The sequence below is a fragment of the Podarcis raffonei genome, chromosome 5 (assembly GCF_027172205.1).
Source record: "Podarcis raffonei isolate rPodRaf1 chromosome 5, rPodRaf1.pri, whole genome shotgun sequence".
NCBI lineage: Eukaryota > Metazoa > Chordata > Lepidosauria > Squamata > Lacertidae > Podarcis > Podarcis raffonei.
Window position 1 is genome coordinate 62,993,440 of NC_070606.1, and position 24,474 is coordinate 63,017,913.

Sequence of the window (24,474 nt, forward strand, 5' to 3'; positions counted from 1 at the left end):
TAGGTATCTTAGGAGACTGAAAGGAGGCATTTCGTTTAAGACTTGATTGCTAGCTCAAATTTTGAAAAAAATTAGGAAATAAATTTACTATATTTGTTGCCTGTTTTAGACTATGTGGCAATTGATTTGAAATCTGTGATTTATCCGCGATAAATTGAGAAATACTTAAAGTAAAGCTGAGATTCATATTCAGGGAGGTTCCAAGAACATTGCTGTGCAGAGATAGAAAGCAACATTGCATTAGCAGAAAAGTACTTACAAGATGATTTAATTGATTTTCATTATAATTTGGGTTTCTTGCCTTTTGGCTTTTAAAATATTAACTTTAATGATACAACCATTGTTCCTGCTTCCAAACAAAAAGAGGATTGAACAAATTGTGTGCACCATGTTCCTTGAAGAAAAGAGGAGGATTATACTGGATGCCATTCAACTAATTTTACTCAGAGTAGATCCATTGAAATCAATGAACATGACTAAGTTAGGCCATTAATTTCAGTGTGTTTCCTCTGATTAAAACTTAGTTGAATAGTACCCTATGAGACCAGGATTTAACTTGGAGTTGTCATCTTCCTCCTGTAAACTGTTGACTTTGGTTGTTACCATTCTACTTATCAAAAAGACTGGAACTCAATGGCATCCCCTAAACTTGGGAACACAGCAATAGGATGGCCACCCTGTACTAAATGTCCCCTTTGCTGTTCATGCTAATGTAAAAAGCACTTCTCTTCAGAGTTGATGTACGAGGTTATAGATGCCTGTAGTCAATAGCTCTGATTGGTTTCTTTGTTTCTGGGTTGCCTCCTAGTAGCATGATCACTGTGCAACTTGGGGCCTGAGTACTTGAAGGACTTAACCTCTCCCATATATCTGGAAGGAAAGTCCTGTTGGTGGTGCTTTCAGTGGGTGAAGCCTGTGTAGCAGTGGCATGAAGCACAGTGGTGGCCCCTGGCTTTTTCCTCCTGATTGCGATTTGGTTACCTCTCACATTAGCAATGTTTAGGTATATTAAAAACATTTGTATTTCACTAGGCTTTTCATTGCTAATTGCTCATCTTTAGTAGAATGCATTTTTTAAAAAAAGATTATCATTGGTCTGTTGATGATTTTAATTATTATTTTTTTAAAAAATAATTATGCTTTAAAAAGTTGTAAGTAATTCTGGGGCAGGAGGAAGGCTGGGTATGAGAAAACAATTTTTAAAATAAATTGTATCATTAATCTTTCAGTGCTTATATAGAATATAAACTGATTTAGGGCTGTATCAGATTTGTTCCATCTTTATCCTTAGCTTAGAACATTGCATTAGAAAATATGTTGGAAATAACAAGCTTCACAAGATTTCCACATGCAAAATATACTTCCTGTTGGAGTATCTTTCATTTTGAGCTATTATGAGTTGTGCTTGCTAATGACAGGCATGTTATATCCACTCTGATGGTACTTAAAATGCATAACATGTATTGCAGAAAGCAGTGGTTGCTATAGCAACTTCCTAGTAGGTCACAGGCAATGTTGTGTATATATGATCTGGCTGTTAATGCACGCTAATATGCCTGATGGAGAGAGAGGAAATATAGAAGCCAGGAATGAGAGTGATGAAACCTCATGGAATTCACATTGGAAATTACTGTAATTTCAACAGCGATGGTAAATTGATCTATGGAATGTGGTATGTTAGTAGAATTGCTGATGCTTAAATACAGAACCAAGATTTTCTAGAGTCTCCCCTGCAAAAAAAAAAATTAAAGCTATTGGAAATGAAAGGATAGTATGCATTTTATGTGTATCTGGTCATTTATTTTTTGTTTTTTTGTTCTTAGTGGTTCAGTTTTCTTTTAATCTTAGTTTGCTCAGCTTGTACATTGAGTTGAAGCTATTCTTTTTGCTTGACCCCTGAAGATCAAAGTACACTGATTCAGTGTGTGAGATGCTATGATGTTGCATTTTAAAAATTGAATCTGGGCCACTGAATGCAGAAAACTGCATGATTGAGCACTTGATATATAGAGCAGTTGGTGTCCTGGAACCATGACATCTATTTGTTTCATAAGCTAGATATTAAAGCAGAGTTATAAATAAGTATGAACCTTCTAAGGCTGTCTGCAGAGAAAATGAAGCTCCTTCCTCTATAGCCAACATAGAAATACTGGTCTGATTTGCAGAAAAGCTGTGGTTTGTTTAAACCATAGTTAACCATGAGTTCTCCAACAGATGATCAAACAAATCATAGTTCATTTCTCCAAAGTTTTGTTTTGTTTTCTAATTGCTCTTGCCTCATGCATTCGTTGGTGGTGAGTAGGACTATGGTTACGGAAGGGTGATAAATTTACATGTAATATCAAGTCATACTTAAACCAAAGTTCATAAGTCAACAACAAAACATGTCTTAAGATTGTGATTTGTTGGCAGTAAACAAAGCATAGTTAAGGTGTTGGACAGGGTTCACGCATAGCACTTAGCCATAAGTGTTCAATGTAAACCAGGCCATATGTCTCTTATATATATTTTTTAAAGTGACTTTTTACTCTACTGGTTGATAGAAGAAGAATGGATCACACCCACTCTCCTCTGCCAGTTTGCTTACCCACTGTTTTGGAATTCCATACGCCCACTTGCTTATGCTAGTCCCCTGTATGCAGTTGCCTGGTGAATTGCTAAGTTCAAGGATTTATTAAGATAACTTTGGCATAGGTACCAAGTAAAGGGCAGCAATATTTTCTTCTGAGAACTCTATTGGACTGTAGTCATTGGTATGACTTGATCTTCCATTCCAAATTTAGAGTTCTTGCTTAAGGTGCATAATACTAACTTTGTGATGAAATAGTTTCCTCAAGGGTTTTTCTGCAGTAGTATTACCTCTGAAACCAACAAATAGTAATTATTTACTGTCCTCTGGTCGTTGAGAGGGGTAGCTTACCATGGGGAAGCATAGCTCCCGTGATATTGCCATTATTTTCAAAAGCTGGATGTGCTGCAAATTTAAAGTTTTAGCTTTCTGGATGTGGCTTTTACATTATTATTATTTTCATTTGGGCATGTTTGAATGGTTAGATATATTGTTACATTAATTTTAATGAATAAATACTATCTGTAGTTTAGGAGGAAACAAAAATACAGCAACATTCAATAAAATTTCCTAAGATGAAAACAACACACAATTGTAAATCATAAACAAAGTAGAGCAGTTTACAAAACAAAGAATTAAAAAATAAGAGAGTCCAGGAAAACTTGGGTATACCTAGGTTTTTTACTGGTGTTTAAAAGTCATCACCATCTCCTCCACGTAACTTAACTGAGGGAGGGTGTTACCACTGAAAAGGTCTCCTTCATGGTTTCTCCAGGTGTCAATCCATTAGTTGTGAAACAAACAATGTGTCTCATCAGAAGTTCTTAAATGATCAGCTTCTACTGTATCAGGGGAGGGCTCTGCTTAGGTATCCTGGTGCCAAGTTATTTAGGCCTTTAAATGTCAACAAAAAACCCTCAAACTTGGCTTGACATTACATAGACATCCAGTGCAGATATTTCAGCAGTTGTAATATGTATACTGCCGGGTGTCCCTCCAAGAACTCTAGCAGCCACACTTTGCACTAGTTGTGGCTTTTGAAGCAGGTGCATTGCGGTTTTCTAATAATGAGCTTACCACTGTATGTACCACTGTGGAAGGGTTATCCCAGTCCAGAAACAGCCATAGTTAGAGCACCAACTGAAATTGGTAATGGGTGCTCTGAACCACGTGACGTCACCTGGGCCTTTGACAACAATGGATCCAAGAGAACCTGCTTTTTCAGAGGGAGTGTACCACTATCCAGAGTTGTTACACTATCCAATTCTTGGACCTCAGAATCAATATTTATTTATTAGCCCCATCTAAGGCATGACTGCATATAGGCACTGGTTTAGGACTTACTTCGCCAAACCTTTATTAGGCATTACAAACACAAGCCATCATAAAACAACCATATATGAAATTTTAAAATAGGTACAAATAAACAGCCATGTAAACATACGTAATAACGAGGATTTTCATTGGAGTTTCTTCCCGCTAAATAGTGCCATTCACCACTCTGAGAGATACTATTGATAAAAACTTAGTCACCCTAGCAGCTACTTCCAGGTTAATGTCAGACAGATAGCATCTGATACTTTCATTGTGTCGCCATGTTAGACTACCCAAAAGGGGGGATAGCATAGCTGGTTGCACAGTGGGCAGTAGAAAAGAATATGTTATACTATGTCTGGCATATTTCAAAAAAATCTGCAATGTCTATCATTTCTGAGGATGTTTAAATATCTGCCCTTGACAAAAGCTGAGGGGAAAATATTCAGATGAGTGAACATAAAGGGCCTGCATTGGATTGGAATTATTAATTTTGAAATAGGTCCCCTGCAGCCCCAAACTCCGAGCGTCCTCCGGTATGTGCAGCTCTGGAAAAGGCATATCCTTTCTTCTCCAGTGCGCTTCAGCAACATATATCAAAAGATGTATGCACACTAATCTTCTGGCATAACACAGCAAGAAGCGTGAGACATCGTAGAGCTAATCTATGTATTTATTTTATGTATTTATTTACACACTATGTACAGTCAAAGGAATCATGGCGTCCTCTCTCTCTAGTTCCGAGAGGGAAAATAGGACAAGTAAAAGCAAAAGTACAGTACAATAGTACATACAGCGGAAGAGATAAGACTGTCTCCCATTCCCACACTCTTCCCAGTCAGGCATGTGATTTACACCAATCACATCTGCAGCATCGGAGGCGTGAAATACTAAGGAGGATCTCTGGTCAATAACCACAAAGCTGCTAAGAGATTTAGGAGAGTTAACAGGATCACATTACTCCGATCATCCTTCTGAAGGAGGTCATCCATCAGGGTGAAAAAGGCTGATTCTGTCCCCAAACCAGGCCTGAACTCAGACTGGTAAACATAATCAGTTTCATCCAAGACTGTTTGATGTATGGTGTATAGATCCATTCTTATATTGTGAAGGTTAAGTTATTGTGCTAAGGTCAAAAATAATATAACAGCCACGTCATTTTGAATATCTGGAGGGGGCATCAAATGTTGCTGTTGGACCACCCTGTTATAAAGTATTTGATACAATACTGCATGGGAATTCATGAAACTAGAGGGGAAAGAGCATTAATGCAAGCATTGCAAGGTGGAAGAAAGGCAAAAAAGAATTGCAAAAAGAAAGAAAACAATAGTTTTGTTACAAGGCAAACAATGCTTTTGGGAAAACCTTAAGGAATTGTTGTACTGCTTCTGGCAAGCTAATTAAGTTTGTGGTTGATTGTGGTTATTGAATGGTGATTTAAAAGTATATGTCAGCAGGCTAAGCATGCTTCCTATTTGCCTCTGAATAATTCCCCCCCCCCATAGGCCATATCAGAAGTTTGAACTGTGCAGTGTCCAAATTATGCTGATGAAGTGCAGTGGCCTGGTTATCATACTATGATAAACCATAGTTTGTCTTAAACCAATGGTTTAATTGTGAATGTGTCTCTCCCTGCTGTGTAGGTCCCCATGTAGTGCCAGCATGGCTCAAACAGGCCATAATGTTTCTTGCTGTATTATTCAAACCCAAATCATGGTTTGTTTCAAACAAACCACAAACAGTAAGCCAGAAATAAAGGTTTGCTGTTGGTTTACTTTTGGCGTACCATTCGAGGTTTGGTTGAAACAAACAAGCTACAGTTCAAGTTCAGTTAACATGACAAGCAGTGTTAGAAACTGGGATAGAAAACCTAGAAGCCAAATGGCTTCTGGGACCTGGGTTGTGGGCACCAAACAGAATGTCTAGTCACCCATGTGGGGGGCAAGTGGGCCGGCAACACCATTTCTTTATTATTTTGATAAGCATGAACTAATACGCAATTCACACAAGTGGCACATTGTTAATAAAACATTTTTAGCAGAAATTGTCAATACATGTTTAATTTGGTGTTTACAATAAAAATATTGGTACCGTACTTCACTTTCCAAAACACTCCACTCTTTATTGTTAAACTCCTTAACATATTGCTTGTCCTTAACATATGCTTGGAGGCTTCAAAGTGCATACATTTCAGTAATCCTTGAATGTCAGCCAGGTGCAAAAAATGGCACCCAGACTTTCTGAGGTGCTTGCAAATGGAGAATCTTTAGCAAAAGGCACCTGGTGCCCTGTGAATTTTGAACCCTAATGACAAACCATACTATAGTTTATTAGAACTGTACGGCCACCCTGCGGCAGGGAGAGAAGCCATGCAAGTTGCATGGCGAGGGATGGGGGGTTCACAAAAAACACATGGCTTAAGACAAACTGTGGTTTATCATATGCAAACCAGCCATATATACGGTAGTTCATTTCAACACCTAAAAGCAGTACTATTTTTACAGGCCTTTTTAATGCTCTACTTTTAATTTCTGATATGCTGTGTTTTTATGTGATTGTTTAACTCTCTGGAACCTTTGGCCTTGTATTTTTACTTTTTGCAGTTTTAAAACTATTTCTTTTATTTAAAATTATTGTTTTAAGTGTGCTTTAGATTTTTATTTATTTGGATTTGTAAACTGTTACCTTTTTATATGTCACCCAGTTAACAATTGATATATAAAATGAACAGTTGAATATGCATTTTTCACATGAGGTTATGATTAAGATGCTGTGAAATGCTTCCCATTGGTTTTGTGCATTCAGAACACTAAATATTATATTGGCCAGAACTAGAAAAACATGTATAATCCTGACTGAAAAATCCACCCACTTTTTGTACATTCACAATGTGGAAGATCCTCTACCTCACATTTGGAAAATACACATGACTTTGATCGAGAGTCTTCTCCCTATCCTTTGGTTTATTGAATCTACAGTTTCATTTCAGAATTATGGTTCTTAACTACCTTTTTTATTTAATAGGCTGGATTTGGAGATTTCTTGAAAATAATTACGAGATTGGCTGATAAAGACGTCACCACAAGATACTCGTTGGGTTTTAAAACATAGTGGCCTACATCATGATTACTTCAGAGTTACCAGTCTTACAGTGAGTAGTTCATTTTCTTTCTTTCTTTCTTTCTTTCTTTCTTTTAAAAAATCAACAGCCAAATATTCAAAGTGCATTGCTTACCTTGTATGGTAATTGAAGTTCTTACTGTGTGTTTGGTATCTGATGACACACAGCTCTACTTCTCCATAATAATCTTGAGTGGGCTGGGTGAGGGCCAGTGAACTGAACTTCAGCCCTAGGAAGACGGAGGCACTTGGATATCTGTTCTGGATGGGGTTGTAGATCCTCTGAAAAAACAGGTTTGGAGGGTGGCCCTGGATCCATCTTTTTCACTGGAAGCTGAGGTGATCTCTGGTTGGAGTACCTTTTACAGCTGGTATGTCAGCTGCTGCTGTTCTTGGTTAGGGATAGTCTGGCCGCAGTGATCAATGCATTTGTAACCTAAAGACTTGATTATTGCTATGTGCTCTATGTGGGGGTACCCTTGGGCCTGGGTCAGAGTCTCCAGCTAGTACAAAATGCTTTTGCTAGACTGTTGAGAAGGCAGACTATCACCAGCAGATAACGCCAGTGCTCAAAAGTCTGTACTGGCTGCTTAAAAGGTATAAAAAAGAGGTAAGGCTGCCTATATGCTGTTGGGCCAGGTTGAAGGTCCTTGTGTTAATTTACAAGGCTCTTAACAATTTGAGTCCACCTCAAGGACTACCTGATTCTTTATATCTTTGAGTGATCACCGAGGTTTTCATGGAAGTCACTGTTAGTGGTCCTCTATCGCTTGGATGCATGGCTCGTGTTCACCAGGAGCTGTACATTTAGTATTGTGGGCCCAAGTTTATGGAATTCCTTTTCAGTTGAGGTCAGACAGGCCCCCCCCGAACTTTCCAGTACCTACTTAAGTCTATTCCAGCAGGCATTTTAATTGATGTTAGATTTTATAGTTTTAAATGATTTTTATTTTTTGTATTTTTGTAAACTGAAGTGAAGTGGTTATATATATTGTTTAAATAAATAAAATAAATAATCTGAATGAGGTTTCTGAGAAATAGTAACCTTGGGTATGGTGCTTGTACAAAGGACCAAGAGTTTCAACTACCAAAATCCCCACTTGTATACTGTAAATTTTTTTAGGCAGGAGGCCATGCATTGTTATCTGTGAGATGGCCTTCCGGGACAGGGTTTATATAATGTGTTTGATGTGCTGCAATTGGCCGTAAAGTTGATTGGAATCCTGCTCTGTTGGGGTGGGGAAGCAGAAGTTTTTGACTTTTCATGGATTTCAGTGGGACTCTTCATCTTTTACCCTTTCTGCCTCTGTATCTTTCTTTTATATGATAGCTAACATTAGGGAAGTCAGACTGAGCCATACCTACACGACCCTTGGGAAAATAGAAAAACATACAGAACAATTGCATCTTATACACACTTAATTTGTGTAATTTCACCAATATGCAGTTGAAAGCAGACTGGTTTAAATTGCGCACGTTAAATCTAAGCAAGGCAGAGAGCTTAAAAACTCTTTATGCACTGGGTCCGCTTGGGTTACCTGGCACGTGAAGAGCTTTTAAACTCTCTACCTTGCTTGGGGGGCAAGACCCACTTGACATGGCAGTTTTGGCATGCTTGTGTGAGCTTCTGCAAAATCTTGCATGTGCATCCCTGGCCTCCCAGAACCTGTGTGCTGGGTGGGCATTGCCCTGGAAGCAAGTCAGAGAGCTCAAAAGCTCTTTTTTGTGTGGGAAAACACATGCTGACCTGACACGAAAAGAGCTTTTAGGCTCTCTGCCTTGATTGCTGGGCAAGGCCCACTCAGCACACAGTACAGCTTCTAGCTGCCATGTGGCTGCAAAGATTTGGATATGCATAATTTTTGTGTATGTGTGGAACCCTTGGAGCTGAACCTCCACGTAAAATGTGATTGTAATGTATAGAGAAAGTTTGAAAATAAACTCATCGGCTTTGTAGTAAACAAAATTTCATTATCTGAAGCAGATGATGCTGAAGTCTATTGCCTTGTAGAGATAGAAGAAACTTGCTGTCAGAGGCTCAGGAGCAGAAGAGCAGGGGAGAGAGCAAATAGAGAGTGGAGGAGAGGAATCAGAGGGGAGCGTAGGGGAATATGACAGTGGACCGAGAGATTCCATGAGCTTCTCCAGCGAATCAGAAGATTCCCAGGAGGGGGCGCCTATGGTAAGGGCGAGGCGAGTCCCAGGGGGGACGATCCATAAACAAGGAACCAGAGGGGAGTCCCAAAGGAGTAGCGGAGGAGTAGGGCCAGTTCCCCCACCAGAGCACAGTGGGGGGGAAGAGTCACGTGAGTCAGGACCAGCTTCTCCTCCATCGGGGAGTGGGGAAACGGAGGGAAGGCCAGGTCCAGCTAGCCTCCCCGAAAGGGGGAGCAGTGACACAAGTGTAACGGTCAGAAGGAAAGTGGGAGGCTGCGCGCGCGCGCCAAGTTCAAATGTGGAGGAGCGCGGGACAGCAGAAAACCCGGATTGGGAGCCAGGTCCTAAAGCCCGAAGGAGGGGGGGAGAAGAGTCGGCAGAATCAGCGTCAGAAGAATCTAGGAGGGCTGAGACTCCGACTAGCAGAAGGACCCAGAGAAAGAAGGAACAGAGGAAGAGGTGGAGTAAGGCTAGAATCTTAAGCTGGTGTCAGGGGGGAGGAGATTCAGATGGGACTTCTACGGTCTGATGCATAGACGTAGCGTTGCGCGCTGCGCGTCTGGAAATGAAACTGAACTTCAATAAAGACTTGTAAACTTGAGGAAGAAGCAGCGTTGGTCTTGTGTGAGCTGGGACCTTGGGCAGCGCTGACAGTAAGTCCCATCTCAACAAAAAAAAACTCTGCAAGCTCACGAAGATAGGCAAAGATGACTACAGAGGAGAAAGTCAAGCAACTGCAGGAAGCGGTCTCAACGCTCTACGCAGAATTGGCTGCGTCTAAGAAAAAGGAAGGAGAAACAGCTGCGCTCTGCCAGGATCTGCAAGCCAGGTGGGACAGATGGGGAAAGGAGGGGCAGCTGGGAGCCAAGCCGGAGGGAGTTGGCCTCGGGAAAAGGGGGGCGAGTATTGTGACCCATTTTGACGGGAACCTGCAGCAGTACCCTAACTTCAGAGCAGAAGTAGTTTTCGCGCTCAAATTGCTTCGGAAAGACTTTAGAGATGAGGAGGAGAAAGTGGGTTTCATAATCACTCATCTGCATGGGGAAGCTAAGTCGTGGCTGCGAACCTTGTTACGCGAAAATGACCCCGCCCTCAAAGATTCAAGCGCCTTTATTGAAGCCATGGACGCTTGCTTTAAATCAACGGTGGATGTGGATGTCGCTAGAAGGGAAATGCATGGATCGCGGCAAGGAAAAGCGACGGTGCGCCAGTATCATTCCCGCTTTTTTGGGTTAGTAAATGTGCTGGGCTGGCAGAAGGACTCAGCTGCCGTCAGGGATCTGTTCTGGGAGGGGCTGAATGGAGCCGTGAAAGATGAGCTGGCCAGGGGGGAGAGACCCCAAAATACCACAGAAGTAGTCCAAAGGGCGCTCGCAATTGGGGTGCGCCTGGAAGAACGCCCGTGGAGCAGGGAGGAGGGGCGAAGAGCAAACACGTCAGTTAGAACGACTCCCTTCCTACCCAGAGAGACAGAGCGCGCTCAGTCCACGCCTCCGCTGATGAGGGGAGAGGAGCCAATGGAAATCGGAGGTGCAAGGGCTCAGACAGCAAGCAGAGCCCAAACACCAGGAGCAGTCAAGGCAAAGGCTCCTAGAGGGAGCAGGAAGTGTTACATCTGCGACAGTGCACTGCACATGGCCAAAGAGTGTCCCCAGAGGCTCCAGAAGCACACTGCAGTCTCAGCAACTGTAAAAGGAGCAATTCAGCAGGGAGTAGAGCAGCAGGGAAACGGCGAAGCCTGGTTGGAGACGGAGGCACTGGGGCTCAACCAGGCGAGTCAGTGAAGCAGTCCCCAGAGATTTTGCAGCCCACAGACCCCCTCCCACCCAAACCAGTGGTGCAACTCACTGCATCGCTCCAGCTGCCCGATGGGCTCACCCTGGAGGTCCCTATTACCATTGACTCTGGTAGCAACGCAGACTTTGTAGGGTTGGACTTCGTCAAGCAGCATCGCATAGCACTCCTGCCAGCCACGACGCCCCTAAATGTTGTCACGGTAGATGGCAGGAAGATACTGGGAGGAGAGGTGGTACAGCAGACACCGCCTCTGGTGATGCAAATTGGGAACCACCGTGAAGTCATCAGTTTCAACGTCACCCACCTGTCGGACACGCCCATAGTGTTGGGCATGAGTTGGCTGGATAGGCACAGCCCGGCATTAGCGTGGTACCAGCGGCAATTGACCTTCTGCTCTTCCTACTGCGCAGCGCACTGCATCCAGACCTGCCAGGAAGAGGAGGGGCAAGAGGATGCACCGCAGCTACACCTAGGCATGGTGCAAGCGGTGCCCAACAAGTACAAGGCCTTTTTGGAAGTCTTCTGCGAGAAGGAAGCAGACAAGCTGCCTCCCCACAGACCCTACGACTGCAAGATTGACCTCCTGCCAGGGGCGACGCTGCCGACTGGGAGACTGTACTCCATGTCTGAAGACGAAATGCAAGAACTCAGGGAGTTCATAGATCGCAATTTGAAGCGGGGATTCATCCGGGAATCCAAAGCAGTGGGGGGCAGTCCCGTGTTTTTCGTGAAGAAGAGAGACACGCCCGAACGGAGGCTCATAGTGGATTATAGAATCATCAATTCCAGGACAAAGCCCACAGCATTCCCCATGCCCAAAATTGACGACCTGCTCGCGACGGTGAGGAAGGGACGGATCTTCACCAAGTTGGATCTACGAGGGGCCTACAACCTCATACGCATGCGGGAGGGCGACGAGTGGAAGACAGCCATGTTTACGCCTTTAGGAACCTATGAATACAGAGTCATGCCGTTTGGTCTCCAAAATGGCTCCCATTGTTTCCAAGCTTTCATGCACCACGTGCTAGCGGGACTCCTCTACAAGAAGTGCGTCTGCTTCTTAGATGATATCCTGATCTTTTCGGACTCGCAGGAGGCGCACGAGGAGGACGTCAAGGAGGTCCTGCAGAGACTACGGGAGCACAGACTTTACGCCAAACTGGAGAAGTGCCAGTTCGACACGACAGAGGTGGATTTCCTGGGCTACAAACTGTCCGACAAGGGACTTGCCATGGACAGCGCCAAGGTCCGCTCAGTGTTGGACTGGAAGAGCCCGCGCAACCGGAAGGAGGTCCAGAAGTTCGTCGGTTTCGCCAACTTTTATCGCAAGTTCATCAAGGGGTTCGCGAAGGAGACGGCGGCCATCACGGACACCCTCAGCTCCAAGAAGAAGAAGTTCACCTGGACGGACCAGGCGGAGCAGTCCTTTCGGAGGCTCAAGCGTCTCTTCGCGTCCGAAGAACAGCTGCTACACGTAAACCCCAGCAAACCGATGAGGGTTGAAACGGACGCCTCGGACAGAGCGGTGGGGGCGGTCCTGTTGCAGCAAGATCCGCAAGGGGACTGGAGACCGTGCGCATTCTACTCCAGGAAGCTCAGCACGTCGGAGCAGAACTACACCATCTGGGACAGGGAGTTGCTGGCCATTCATGCAGCCTTCAAGGCGTGGCGGCACTTCCTCGTCGGAGCAAGACACACAGTGCAGGTCCGCACGGACCACAAGAACCTGGAGTACTGGCGCACGGCGAAGTTCCTGAACCAGAGACACATCCGCTGGGCGGAGTTCTTTGCTGATTTCGATTTCCGGATAGAATACATCCCGGGAGACAACAACGTCATGGCGGATGCGCTATCCAGGAAGCCGCAGTATCTCGAGGAAGCGGCACCGGCAGCGGCCAAACACATTTTCGCACCAGAGGTGTGGGCGTGCGCTTCAGCCGCAGTGGACCTGGACGCAGTCCGTCGCACGCTACAGGCGGATTCGTTTGCGCAATCCAAGATGGAGGAGGTGCGAAACGGCACAGCGAGGGACGACGAGTTCCAGATACGCGACGGACTACTCCTCCGCTAAGGGGCTCTCTACGTACCGGGAGACGACCTTCGCGCGAGAGTCTTGCAGCAGCTGCACGACGCGCCCAGCGCTGGGCACTTCGGCAAGGACAAGACGGCGGAATTGGTCACCAGGGACTTTTGGTGGCCCAAGGTGCGGGGGGAAGTTGCGGATTACGTTTCCAGGTGTGACACCTGCCAAAGGGCCAAGCCAGTACACAGGAAGCCGGCGGGTCTGCTGGAACCGCTGCAGACGCCGCTCGAACCATGGGAGAAAGTGGCCCTGGACTTTGTTACAGATCTGCCCAGTTCGCGCGGCAAAACAGCGGTACTCGTGGTCGTAGACCTCTTCACCAAGATGGCGCATTTCATTCCGTGCGCGAAGGTGGCCACAGCGGAACAGACCGCCAAGCTGTTCATAGACCACGTATTCAAAGCTCACGGCCTGCCGCGGTCCATCCTGTCCGACCGGGGCCGCCAATTCATCTCGAACTTCTGGCAGAAGCTGCTGGGCATCCTGAACGTCAAGATCAACTTAGCGTCGGCACGACACCCGCAGACCAACGGACAAGCGGAGAGGGTCAACGCCATCATGCAGCAGTACCTGCGATGCTACGCCAATCAACAGCCCTCGACCTGGGTGGACTACCTACCGCTAGCCAAGTTTGCCTACAACAACACGAAGCACGGGTCTACAGGGGTGACACCGTTCTTCGCCAACAATGGGCGCCACCCCAGAACCTTCCCGGGGTTGGAGACCGAGGCAGAGGGGGAGCCACGGGGGGCACAGCACTTAGCCGCAGAGTTACAGGAGGTCCATGAGCAACTCCGAAGGCACTTGGAACTCGCGAAACATGCCTACAAGATGCAGGCAGACAGGCACAGGAGGGTTGTGGAAGACATACAGGTAGGGGACTGGGTCTGGTTAGCAGCTCAGGCAGTGCCGGCCAGAACGCTAGCTAAGAGGAAGCTAGGACACAAGCAGCTGGGACCTTACCAGGTCGCGGCACAAATCAATCCAGTGGCCTACCGGTTGACACTCCCGGAGGGCTCCAGAATGCACCCAGTCTTTCACAGGTCAGTGCTCACGCCTTACAAGGCACCCCACAGGTTTCAGGCGCCAGGGACCGCACCAGCCCCACGTAGCCCATCGCCAACAGGGGAGGGACCACAGAGGGCGACGCCACTCAACGAGGTCACGCAGATTTTGGACTCCAGATGGGGGGAAGAGGGAGTTGAATATCTCCTCGCCAGGGAGGGTACTCCGGCCAGCGCCAACGAGTGGGTGCCGTGCTACGCCGTGGAGGAGCACTACCTCAAAGACGAGTTCCATTCGATCTTCCCACACAGACCCATGCCGGCGGAGTATTTCGACGACTGGCTTTTCACACCCACACTGTCAGCCAGCACGTTCCAGGGTTTCTCCTCAGATGAGGAGCCGACGCCGGGGATGAGCTCCCCGGAGGGGTCGCTCTCGGGGTTTGCCACGGACCGCTCCTATTGGTGGGACACTCAACCAGAAGTGGGGTGGAGCAGGGAACTGCTGAGGGGGCCCTTGCACACAGCCTCACCCGAGGGACCGGGTGGAGAGGTGGACATGGACGTGTGGGGGGAGGATCTTGGTTTTGAGCACGACAGCAGAGAAATGGAAGCAGAGGAAGTCGACGGCGACGAACCCATCGTGGGGCGGCCTGATCCCGCTGGCCGGTTGCACACCAGGGGGAGAGAACGGAAGCCAGCACTCACACCCCCAGCGCTGGAGCACCTGGAACCCACACCCGAAGAGGGGGAGGGGGAAGGGGGGGCTTCGAGGGGGGGATGGATGTCAGAGGCTCAGGAGCAGAAGAGCAGGGGAGAGAGCAAATAGAGAGTGGAGGAGAGGAATCAGAGGGGAGCGTAGGGGAATATGACAGTGGACCGAGAGATTCCATGAGCTTCTCCAGCGAATCAGAAGATTCCCAGGAGGGGGCGCCTATGGTAAGGGCGAGGCGAGTCCCAGGGGGGACGATCCATAAACAAGGAACCAGAGGGGAGTCCCAAAGGAGTAGCGGAGGAGTAGGGCCAGTTCCCCCACCAGAGCACAGTGGGGGGGAAGAGTCACGTGAGTCAGGACCAGCTTCTCCTCCATCGGGGAGTGGGGAAACGGAGGGAAGGCCAGGTCCAGCTAGCCTCCCCGAAAGGGGGAGCAGTGACACAAGTGTAACGGTCAGAAGGAAAGTGGGAGGCTGCGCGCGCGCGCCAAGTTCAAATGTGGAGGAGCGCGGGACAGCAGAAAACCCGGATTGGGAGCCAGGTCCTAAAGCCCGAAGGAGGGGGGGAGAAGAGTCGGCAGAATCAGCGTCAGAAGAATCTAGGAGGGCTGAGACTCCGACTAGCAGAAGGACCCAGAGAAAGAAGGAACAGAGGAAGAGGTGGAGTAAGGCTAGAATCTTAAGCTGGTGTCAGGGGGGAGGAGATTCAGATGGGACTTCTACGGTCTGATGCATAGACGTAGCGTTGCGCGCTGCGCGTCTGGAAATGAAACTGAACTTCAATAAAGACTTGTAAACTTGAGGAAGAAGCAGCGTTGGTCTTGTGTGAGCTGGGACCTTGGGCAGCGCTGACACTTGCGTATGTTTTTAAAGGTTCAGAAAAATAAACATTTTTCGGATGTAATTAGGAAGTGAAAATACATTTGGATATTAGTTATACACAATTTGCTGCCAGTCCCAGGGACATCAATAGGAATTGCAGCTTCCTCCTGTGCATGTTAATATAAAAGCTATGATTCCATTGCAGGGGGTTGGACTAGATGACCCTTTTGGGTACCTTCCAACTCTACAATTTTATGATTATATGAAATGTCCTAATAGCAGTATCTCCTTGGGTGAGAAACAGAGGAAGTGACTGCAGTGAAATCCTGCTTGTTCTCCTTGATCTCTCCACAACTTTTGTTATTGTTGACCATGGTATCCTCCTAGAGTGGCTGAAGGAGGTGAGGTTGGGGGCACTGTATTACAGTGACACCATTCCCAGCTTTAAGGCCATTATTAGAATGTGCCGGGTGGGGGGCACGAGTATTGTTTGGTGCCCTGGGAGTTGGTACCCTGCAGAATGCCACAGAACATTTTGTCCCCCTTCTATTTAACAATGATGATAAAACTTGTAATATTTAATACATGGCATCCAGAGTTCTCAGATTTGTTTCGTTGATCTACCGTCAGATAAATGAACAAATTTTGATACTTAACCATTGAGGCTATATATCACAATTTATTAATCTGTTCCTTTAATGTAGGGGCTCTAGATAGTCTTCATTTCAAGAATGACTTGCCATATGGAGCTGCTGTTTAAATAGCACAAGTGCAAAGGTCTCTCTAGGAGCATGTTAATCAGGTTTTGGACATTTGGCATCCTGACCATAACATTTTAAAATCTCAAACAGCTATAATGAGCAAATTTTTCTGGCTTAACAGCAAATTTACCAGTGTTTAATGCTTAATTTCAGAACCTAGTAGGGCTAATTTTTTTCTCTGTCTAGAATCTTATGCTTCTTTTTAACTGAGTTACTGGTGTTTAATTCATCTTTTTATTATTTGTAAGCCACTTTGATTATTTTTATTGCAAGGCAAATAGAAATACAAAAAAGGAAGAAATATATCCTTAATCCAAAGTGCCTGTTGATGGGTAGTGGTTGCTCAATTTTGTGAGGGAACTGTACTCAGATATTGATTCTGAGACCTTTATTTTTTGAGGTCAGAGCTGTTTCCATTCCCCGCAGTTCAGTTTCTGCCAAATAGGCTATTTGTCTTGCTGTCTACTATTTAACAAAGCTTAGAAAACTATTATGTAACTTATGCAAGCTATATTCATTTCAATTTAAAGGAAACCCTCAAAACAGTGTTTAAAAAGTGCCATTAATTATGCTTCATTTATGGACTTTAAAAACTCACAAAAAAAATGTGAATGAGTACTGATTGTTTGACTGATTTCTGTTCCTGACCACAGAAAAACATGAACTGCAGCAATTTCTACTTCCTTTTCTATTGGAAATATCAACATGAATAATTAGAGATAAAGAGTAGGCACCTAAGTTTTAGGGCAGATGTACGTGTTGTGTTCGGGGCACGTAAAAAATTACAAGTCTGTTTTAAAGATATATTATATGGACACAGCATCTCAGTTTGTTCTGTTCCCTCTGACTGAATAGCCAGACTAGATATACTTGCTGGATGGACTATGGTGAGTTTCTCATGACTTTCAGTAGAACAGTTCAGTAGAATTCAATGTACGAATCATTTCCATTGTTTATTAGGTTTCCCCACCTAAATATGTCATATTGGAAAGGAGAGAATTCCATGAGATTAGAGAATCCAGTGGTGTGAGTTTGGTATTCCAAAACAAATCATATACAGGGTGAGTCTTTTAAAAGAGGCCCCGTAGAACATGTGTACTCTGTATCCACGGGGCCTCTTTTAAAAGACTCACCCTGTATATACTGCTGCTTAATACTAATTGTGGTGGGACGTGGGTGGCGCTGTGGGTTAAACCACAGAGCCTAGGACTTGCCGATCAGAAGGTCGGCGGTTCGAATCCCCGCGACGGGGTGAGCTCCCGTTGCTCGGTCCCTGCTCCTGCCCACCTAGCAGTTTGAAAGCACGTCAAAGTGCAAGTAGATAAATAGGTACTGCTTCGGCGGGAAGGTAAACGGCATTTCCGTGTGCTCCTCTGGTTCGCCAGAAGCGGCTTAGTCCTGCTGGCCACATGATCTGGAAGCTGTACGCTGGCGCCCTCGGCCAATAAAGCGAGATGAGCGCCGCAACCCCAGAGTCGGTCACGACTGGACCTAATGGTCAGGGGTCCCTTTACCTTTAATACTAATTGTTAATGGTACAGAAGTTGGCAGAGTATCTACCAGCAGATAAACTAGGGAATAAAATAAAATTTATTGGCAAGGCAGGTGTATATAGACCTGGATTCTCATCAGAACTGCAAACATTTGAGATACAGGGGCCACAAAGCGTTAATACTGCTGTGAGGGTAGGTGAACTGCAAATGGAAATAAATGTTCCTAATCGCATGTGTGATTGTGCACTTTGATTGTGATGAGGAAATTACACTCAGTTCAACCATTATTATTTTTTATCATTACATTTATATTCTGCCCTTCCTCCCAAAGGAGCCCAGGCAGTAAACATTTCTGTGGTTAAAAACCAATACAATTAAAAAAACAAAAATATTTCAAAACGGCTAAAAACATCTAAAAATAAAATTTATTGGAAACGTGCCATATATATTCATTTTTTCTTCAGAATATGGGAATTTAAAGTCATGTTATTTGTGTTGCATAAGAGAATAGCAAGAATATGGTTGCTACAAGGTTCTGTGCTCCACAGTGCATTTTTGGTCTTGCTTGGTGTATTTCTTCAAGCAACTGCAACTGGTGATGATTACTCTGGAGAATATATAAGCAATTTATTTTCTGCTAACAGCAGAAAAACGTTGCTATTGGACAAAGAAAGACAGCAATCTGCCTTTCTGCAACTATCAGATTGCAGTTTCCCTACCCTCCCAAAGGAAACCCTTTAGTCCTATTAATTGGTCATTCTAGTCAAAAGATTTCTTGATGTACAATGTGCATGCAGTATATGAAGTAACTGAGAAGGTAGTGTTTGAGCTAGTTTAAATACTTTAAGTGGGAATCTGTTCTAGCTTTTGATAAAAATTAGAACTTGTGCCTGTTAGCAGAATTACCCTGGGGCATTTAGTAATAATGAATGTCAACAGAAAGTATCTTTGGTGTTAAGAAGTATAGGTTCTAATCCTGACTCCACCCACCTTTAGAAGTGCCCCAATAGGTTTTCAGGACCCAAATTGTTATATTCTATTTTAGTAGCCAATGAAACTACAAGCTGCCAGAGACATATAGTCATAGGTATGGCGCTCATAGGATATCACTCCCTGCTGCTTGCTTCCTAGCCTCATAACTGCTTTAGTCTTTTAAATTAAAAGCTGCTGTGATATTTTGAATTTAAAAGTCTTAAATTTAATAAGCTAAGCTCTTGGTTAAACAAGTTGTGAATTTACTTCTCTGCCCACCATACCCTGTTGCTGAACTTGAACAAGTGCTGAACTTGCGTAGTGGTTTGCCTCTGCTGCTGTGATGATTTGTCACAGAGGCTCCTCCTGTTCACAGAGCTCTGATTCCCTCACAGACTCCCCCTAAATATATACCCTTTACCTTCTCCATCCAACTCCTACTATAGCCAATTGGGAAAGAGTGCCTAGATTCAAAGGGTAATGCAGCTTGCATTCCCAGGTGACTCAGCTGAAAAAATGAACAATTAAATGTGTGACCTAGAAGTGAATAAAGGTCAGGTGAGTTATTTGGGAAGCACAGCATGGGCCACTTTTGTCTAAACTTTACACTTTTCATTATTAAACATTTTTTTATGTTTTTCCCAGGGATTGTAACTTCATCATTTGCTTACCAAGGTAGTAATACCAAAAATTGTGACTGCCACAACGCTTTGTCATGGAACCAGGATCAGGCTTCTTTTTTTCCTTTACTCCTCAGTTTCTAGTTCAAAGCTGGGAAAAGGGGTGGGGACTTGTTGACTTGGCACTGTGCCACTAAGGTGCTCAGCAACACAGCAAACTCTTTGTTGGACCATCCCCACCCACTCAAGCTCAGTTAGGAGGAAGCCAGGGTCTCACTGGAAAATGGCAGCATGCTTTCCATGGCAAGTGTGGTAATGAATGAAAATGTGGACCCTCATGTTTAGCTAAATCTGCTCTGAAAGCCTCCTTACTGCAGCATTTTCAAACTTAGTCTGTTTAACTTTGGTCAGACTTAACAGCTAGAGCATAACTGAAGAGGATGTAACTTGAGATATTGTCTCCTCAGCTCTTAAAGTGCTATTCTGTTTGTTTTAATGACTTCAGGAATTAGGTGTTTATGAAGTGGCCCTGAATGCAAGAAAATATTTTTAGAGTTAATAAGGTTGGATTCTTCTGTAATGTCCCAATTAGTCTTGTATGCTCCTTACTGCCTGACCTCTTTTCTGTGAGAGTAGTCTTAAACAGCTAAGCCGGTCTATTTTGCTGATAAAACAATTGTGTAGCTTTTATAGCTTAAACCTCTATATTACAAGCCTTGTTGTGAATAAAATATTTTTTACTTTACACATTTTCCAAAAGTGACATGAAAGTTACAATACCCTATATAGAAGGTTTTTTTTAACAAGGGTTACACTATACGGGGGTGTAGCGAGGTGGGCTTATGCGTGCTCTGCTGGTGTGCGTGGGAGTCAAGAATGTAAAAACTCAAGAAAGTGTTCAACTGGTAATCCATCATTAGAGAAACGTATCTAACAATGAGAATAAATTGATCTACATGGGAAACATCGGGGTTGAATCTACTGATAAACTAAAATAACCTGCCTGTTTGATGTTGCTCAGTATTGCTTCTTGATCTGTATTAATTGGATGATCACATATGGTTTTGGAGAAGTACAATGGCTGACCCAGAGCCTTTACCTCCTTACTGATTTATGTGAGCACACAGGAAGGGATCAATTTTGGCAGTTAATTCAAGCAATCCAAGAAAGTTACCATTGTTTGCTGAACCAAATGCTTCATCAGCTCCCCTAAACGCAAAGCCACGTTCTGCCAAAAGGGAAATCACTACAATAACTCACTGAAGTATGTGCCTCCAATAATCCTGCTCTGCTTTGATTTGCTCTTCGAGTTTTAATATGAGCGTTTGACCACGCTTTCTTGTTAAGTTCGTTAGCATAGAGTTCATACGATTTTTAGAGCTTCCTTAGGTTTGAACAAGATAAGCATGATGCCAGTCATCAAATCCAGTAGAAGCTAAAGCTGTAGTTGAGGTAGTTTGGTTAAAGAAAAGTTTGCACACAAAGCAGTAGACCTTTCATTTTGTGGGAGAATACACTAGCCATTCTCAAGGGTAGGCCATTTACTTTGGTGGAATAGAATAAATTATTTGAGCAGAATTGGGCTTGGTTTTTGTATGTTCATTTTGCAGTGCTAAAAGATCCATCCAGTGCTGATGTTCCAATGGACCTTTCTCAATCCAGAATAATATTTCCTTGTTATTTAGCGTGGTCCAGAAGCCCATGCCATTATTGTCTCTGAAATTACTATTAGTATGAACGGTTGGTATTTTTGTGTCTGTAATGCTAGGACTTTCGCTGAGATCATTTACTTTGTTTTCCCATTCTTTAAGACGGTAATGAGCTTGAACTGCTTCTTTCAGTGTAACTATCTCATGGCACGTTCCCTCAGTGCCTTGTGTTATTCCTTTGGCTGTAGGTCCTGTTGCTTCATTGTCACTTTCTCCAGAAGTTTCTGTACTTGTAGTGGTACTTGAAGTTCTTGGGAAGCTGTGTTCTGTATGTGAACTGTTTGTTCTTCAGTATGCTCAGACTGCTCATATCGTCTACCTGATTTTCTTCTGTTTGTAAAAATGAATGTTCTGTATATGAGGGATTCTATAGGGCTGTTTCTGCATGCTGTACAAAGCCATATGATGTGATTGGCTTTAAACATTGGAGCATTTCCTTCTGTTCTGTTTTCGCTTTCATTTACTAGCACCACTTTTATATCGCTTACTCATTATTTTCACAAAAGTCAAATTTAAATGTTATGATTCACAATGATATAAAATAACCCTCCCTTGTTCTCAAAATGCACGCTGTAATGATAGCCAGTGATCTGAGGACTTGTATTGCTTCATAATTGACTTTATCATTTGATTTTGAGTAGCTTTAAAGCCTCCATGAACTTTATTAAACAGTAAGTAGGCACCTGTGTAACTGTTATGCAGTCATAGACTGATAGATCATGTGTTTAATGTTGCTAAGCAACTGGGCCTAGGTAGTAAAATTTACCTGTTTTTTTTTTAATGGCAAGAGGCCAAGTCCTCTCCAAATTATGATGCTTTGGGCTACAGCCCACTCAGATTGCATGAAAATCCGGCACTGTTCTCAACTACGGTTTAATATGATGTGTGAATCAGAACAAAGTCTCCTTTAGATAGCTCTCAATGCCAGCATTTCTCATACTTGTCTTAGAAATTTTATACATTTCCCAAGGTGTTACATATCGTACAGAAGCCATTTTGTAGCACTGCTCTCTGAAATCCAAATCAGCTATAGATCATTATTCTCCAAATAAACATTTTCAGATTCTCCTTTAATTTCACACTGCCAATCTTCACCTGCTTTTAACAAATGAACATTTCCCCCTCTCCCCTCCCTTCTATTTTAGTATGAAAGAGTTTTCTTAATTGAGGTACCAGTTACAGGCAAGAATGGTCTTTCCCGAACCCTTTACTTAGGCATTCATGAGTGCTGTGGCATAGATTTATATTGCAGGTAAAATACCATTTTGTTTTTTGACTTTGGGTTAGGAACAGCTTGCAGCAATGATGGAGCATCCATAGCTCAGAGATAGAGCACGTACTTCACATCGAGAGGGTCCTAGGTTCAGTACCTGGCAGCTCCAGTTAAAAGGATCTCAAAGCAGGTGATGGGACAGACCTCTTCTGAAACTGTGGAGAGCTGCTGACAGTCAGAGTAGGCAGTCCTGTACTATGAGAATAAATAGTCTGACATGTTATAAGGTTTCCTAAATCTGTGCTAACATTTGATGTGTGAATGAATGCCTTGAAGGGCTTTCTCCAACCTACTGAAACAGCAAGTAACAAAATCCCTGGAATCTCTGTGGCCCTCCAGATGTTGGTGGACTAAAGCTTCCATCATCCTTGGCACCTGTTCTATAGGATAACATGTTGGAAGACATTTAACTTGGGCCTTTTCACCATTTTCAGTTTTGTTACTTTTAGTTGTTGGTTATTGTTGTTTGGAGGTTCTTAAACCAATATTTGCTCTGGGCAGGATCTGAACGGTCTCATCACTTCTGTATAATCCTAATGTTGTCAGCTGTAAAGTGAGATGGCTTTATTTTTTTACTGTGTATGCTATTTGTGAAAGTTTTTATCGGAGAAAGAGAGGGAGATACAGTGGGAGTTATATACCAGGCATAGGGAGCAGCATGGTAGAAGGCAGAAGTGGGAGAATGTCGCCAAAGCAGTAGTAACCTGATGATTCGTATGGAAACTTCATTTGTTTTGGGTGAACATTCCATGTTTCTACAATACTATTAACAATAATGTTGATTTCGATTTCAGTAGTTTGCTGTTTTTTTTTAAGTAAGAGAAAAATGTGGTTAAAGATGTATATTCATCATGCCCTACTTGTCTATTATCCCAGTCAATTTCCACCCCATATTCCAAGCATTTTAATGTCATGAACACAGAACTGATCCAGTTGCCTGCTGCATCGTCCACACTCCTTCCTGTCAGTAGTCATCCTGTGAGCTGAGAGCTTCACTTGCTTGACAACATGCATTTTGGGACCAGCTTTACTAGCCACTTAGTTTTGTTTAAAAAGTAGAGTTGGGGCCAAATATTTACTCAGTTATGCATTAATAATTTGTTTACTAATTTATTTTTAACTGGCATTTTCCTTCAGGGATTCTACAAATGAAACTACTGCACATTCAGATGCTGGTAGTGAACTGGAAGAAACTGAACTGAAGGGGAAAAGAAAACGCGGTCGTCCTGGCAGACCTCCAGTATGCCACTTATTTTTTCTTTGAATATATGTTTTAAGACTGTTCTTGCATTTCATTTTCTTAATTTCCACATGAAGTTTTCTTTATATATTAATCTGTATGAAAGCTTGCCGTGTAATTGGTAAACAAGTAGTATTGGATGCTTTAGTGCAGCAGAAAGCCAGCTTGTAAGAGAAGTTAACCTTTCATATTTTGTTTTGTGTCACATATATTATTTTAAGTATTCAAGCAGGTTTTATATGCAAAATGTTTGATTTTTTTTTCCAAAATATAATGTTTGCAAAATATAATAAGACTGTTTTCTGAAAATTTCAAGAAAATATTTTGCTTTTGCTGGATGAATTGTTTACCAAGGTTGTTAAAAACAGGGTGGCATACCAGCATCTTGCAAGTGGATTTCTGCTTATGCTTATGTTCCTCTCCTCCACTCTGCAGTCTCTTGCATGCCTCCAAAATCTGCTCTGGAGCAGGGGGCTGTCAGGCAGAGAGGGAATGCAGGAGGCTACGTGGAAAGGAGAGGCAGAAGAAATTGCATTTCACAAGTGGAATTCCGTTGCACAGTTAGTTGGGTATCATTGGATGTCACCTATAGGATAATTCATGTTGCTTAATTATTATAATAAATCTGTTATGGAAGATTTGGTTTCTCAGTTGTGCAGGAATGCTAGAAAATGGTTCTTAGTTAAAGGGTCTCTAGAGCACCATTAAATCAGCTATGCAGATAAACCTTTACTCTCATGAATCCAACCTGCTCTTGCTACTTTCAGTCTTTGCCACTCTTTTAGATTCTTATAAATTTCCTCATCACCCTCTCTCTTCTTCAACAC

At 43.7% G+C, this 24,474-nt stretch overlaps 1 protein-coding gene across 2 annotated transcripts in view; it reads left to right on the plus strand.

The window, feature by feature from the left end:
• Positions 1–24,474, plus strand: part of STAG1 (stromal antigen 1) — a 107,567-nt gene that overhangs the window by 25,481 nt on the left and 57,612 nt on the right. The window contains exons 2-3 of one of the 2 annotated variants that reach the window (XM_053389733.1): positions 6,908–7,034; positions 23,545–23,647. In XM_053389733.1, the coding sequence (XP_053245708.1) occupies positions 7,006–7,034; positions 23,545–23,647 (132 nt within the window). In that variant the 5' untranslated portion in view covers positions 6,908–7,005. The remainder of the gene's footprint in view (positions 1–6,907; positions 7,035–23,544; positions 23,648–24,474) is intronic. The other variant, XM_053389734.1, reaches the window with a different exon arrangement.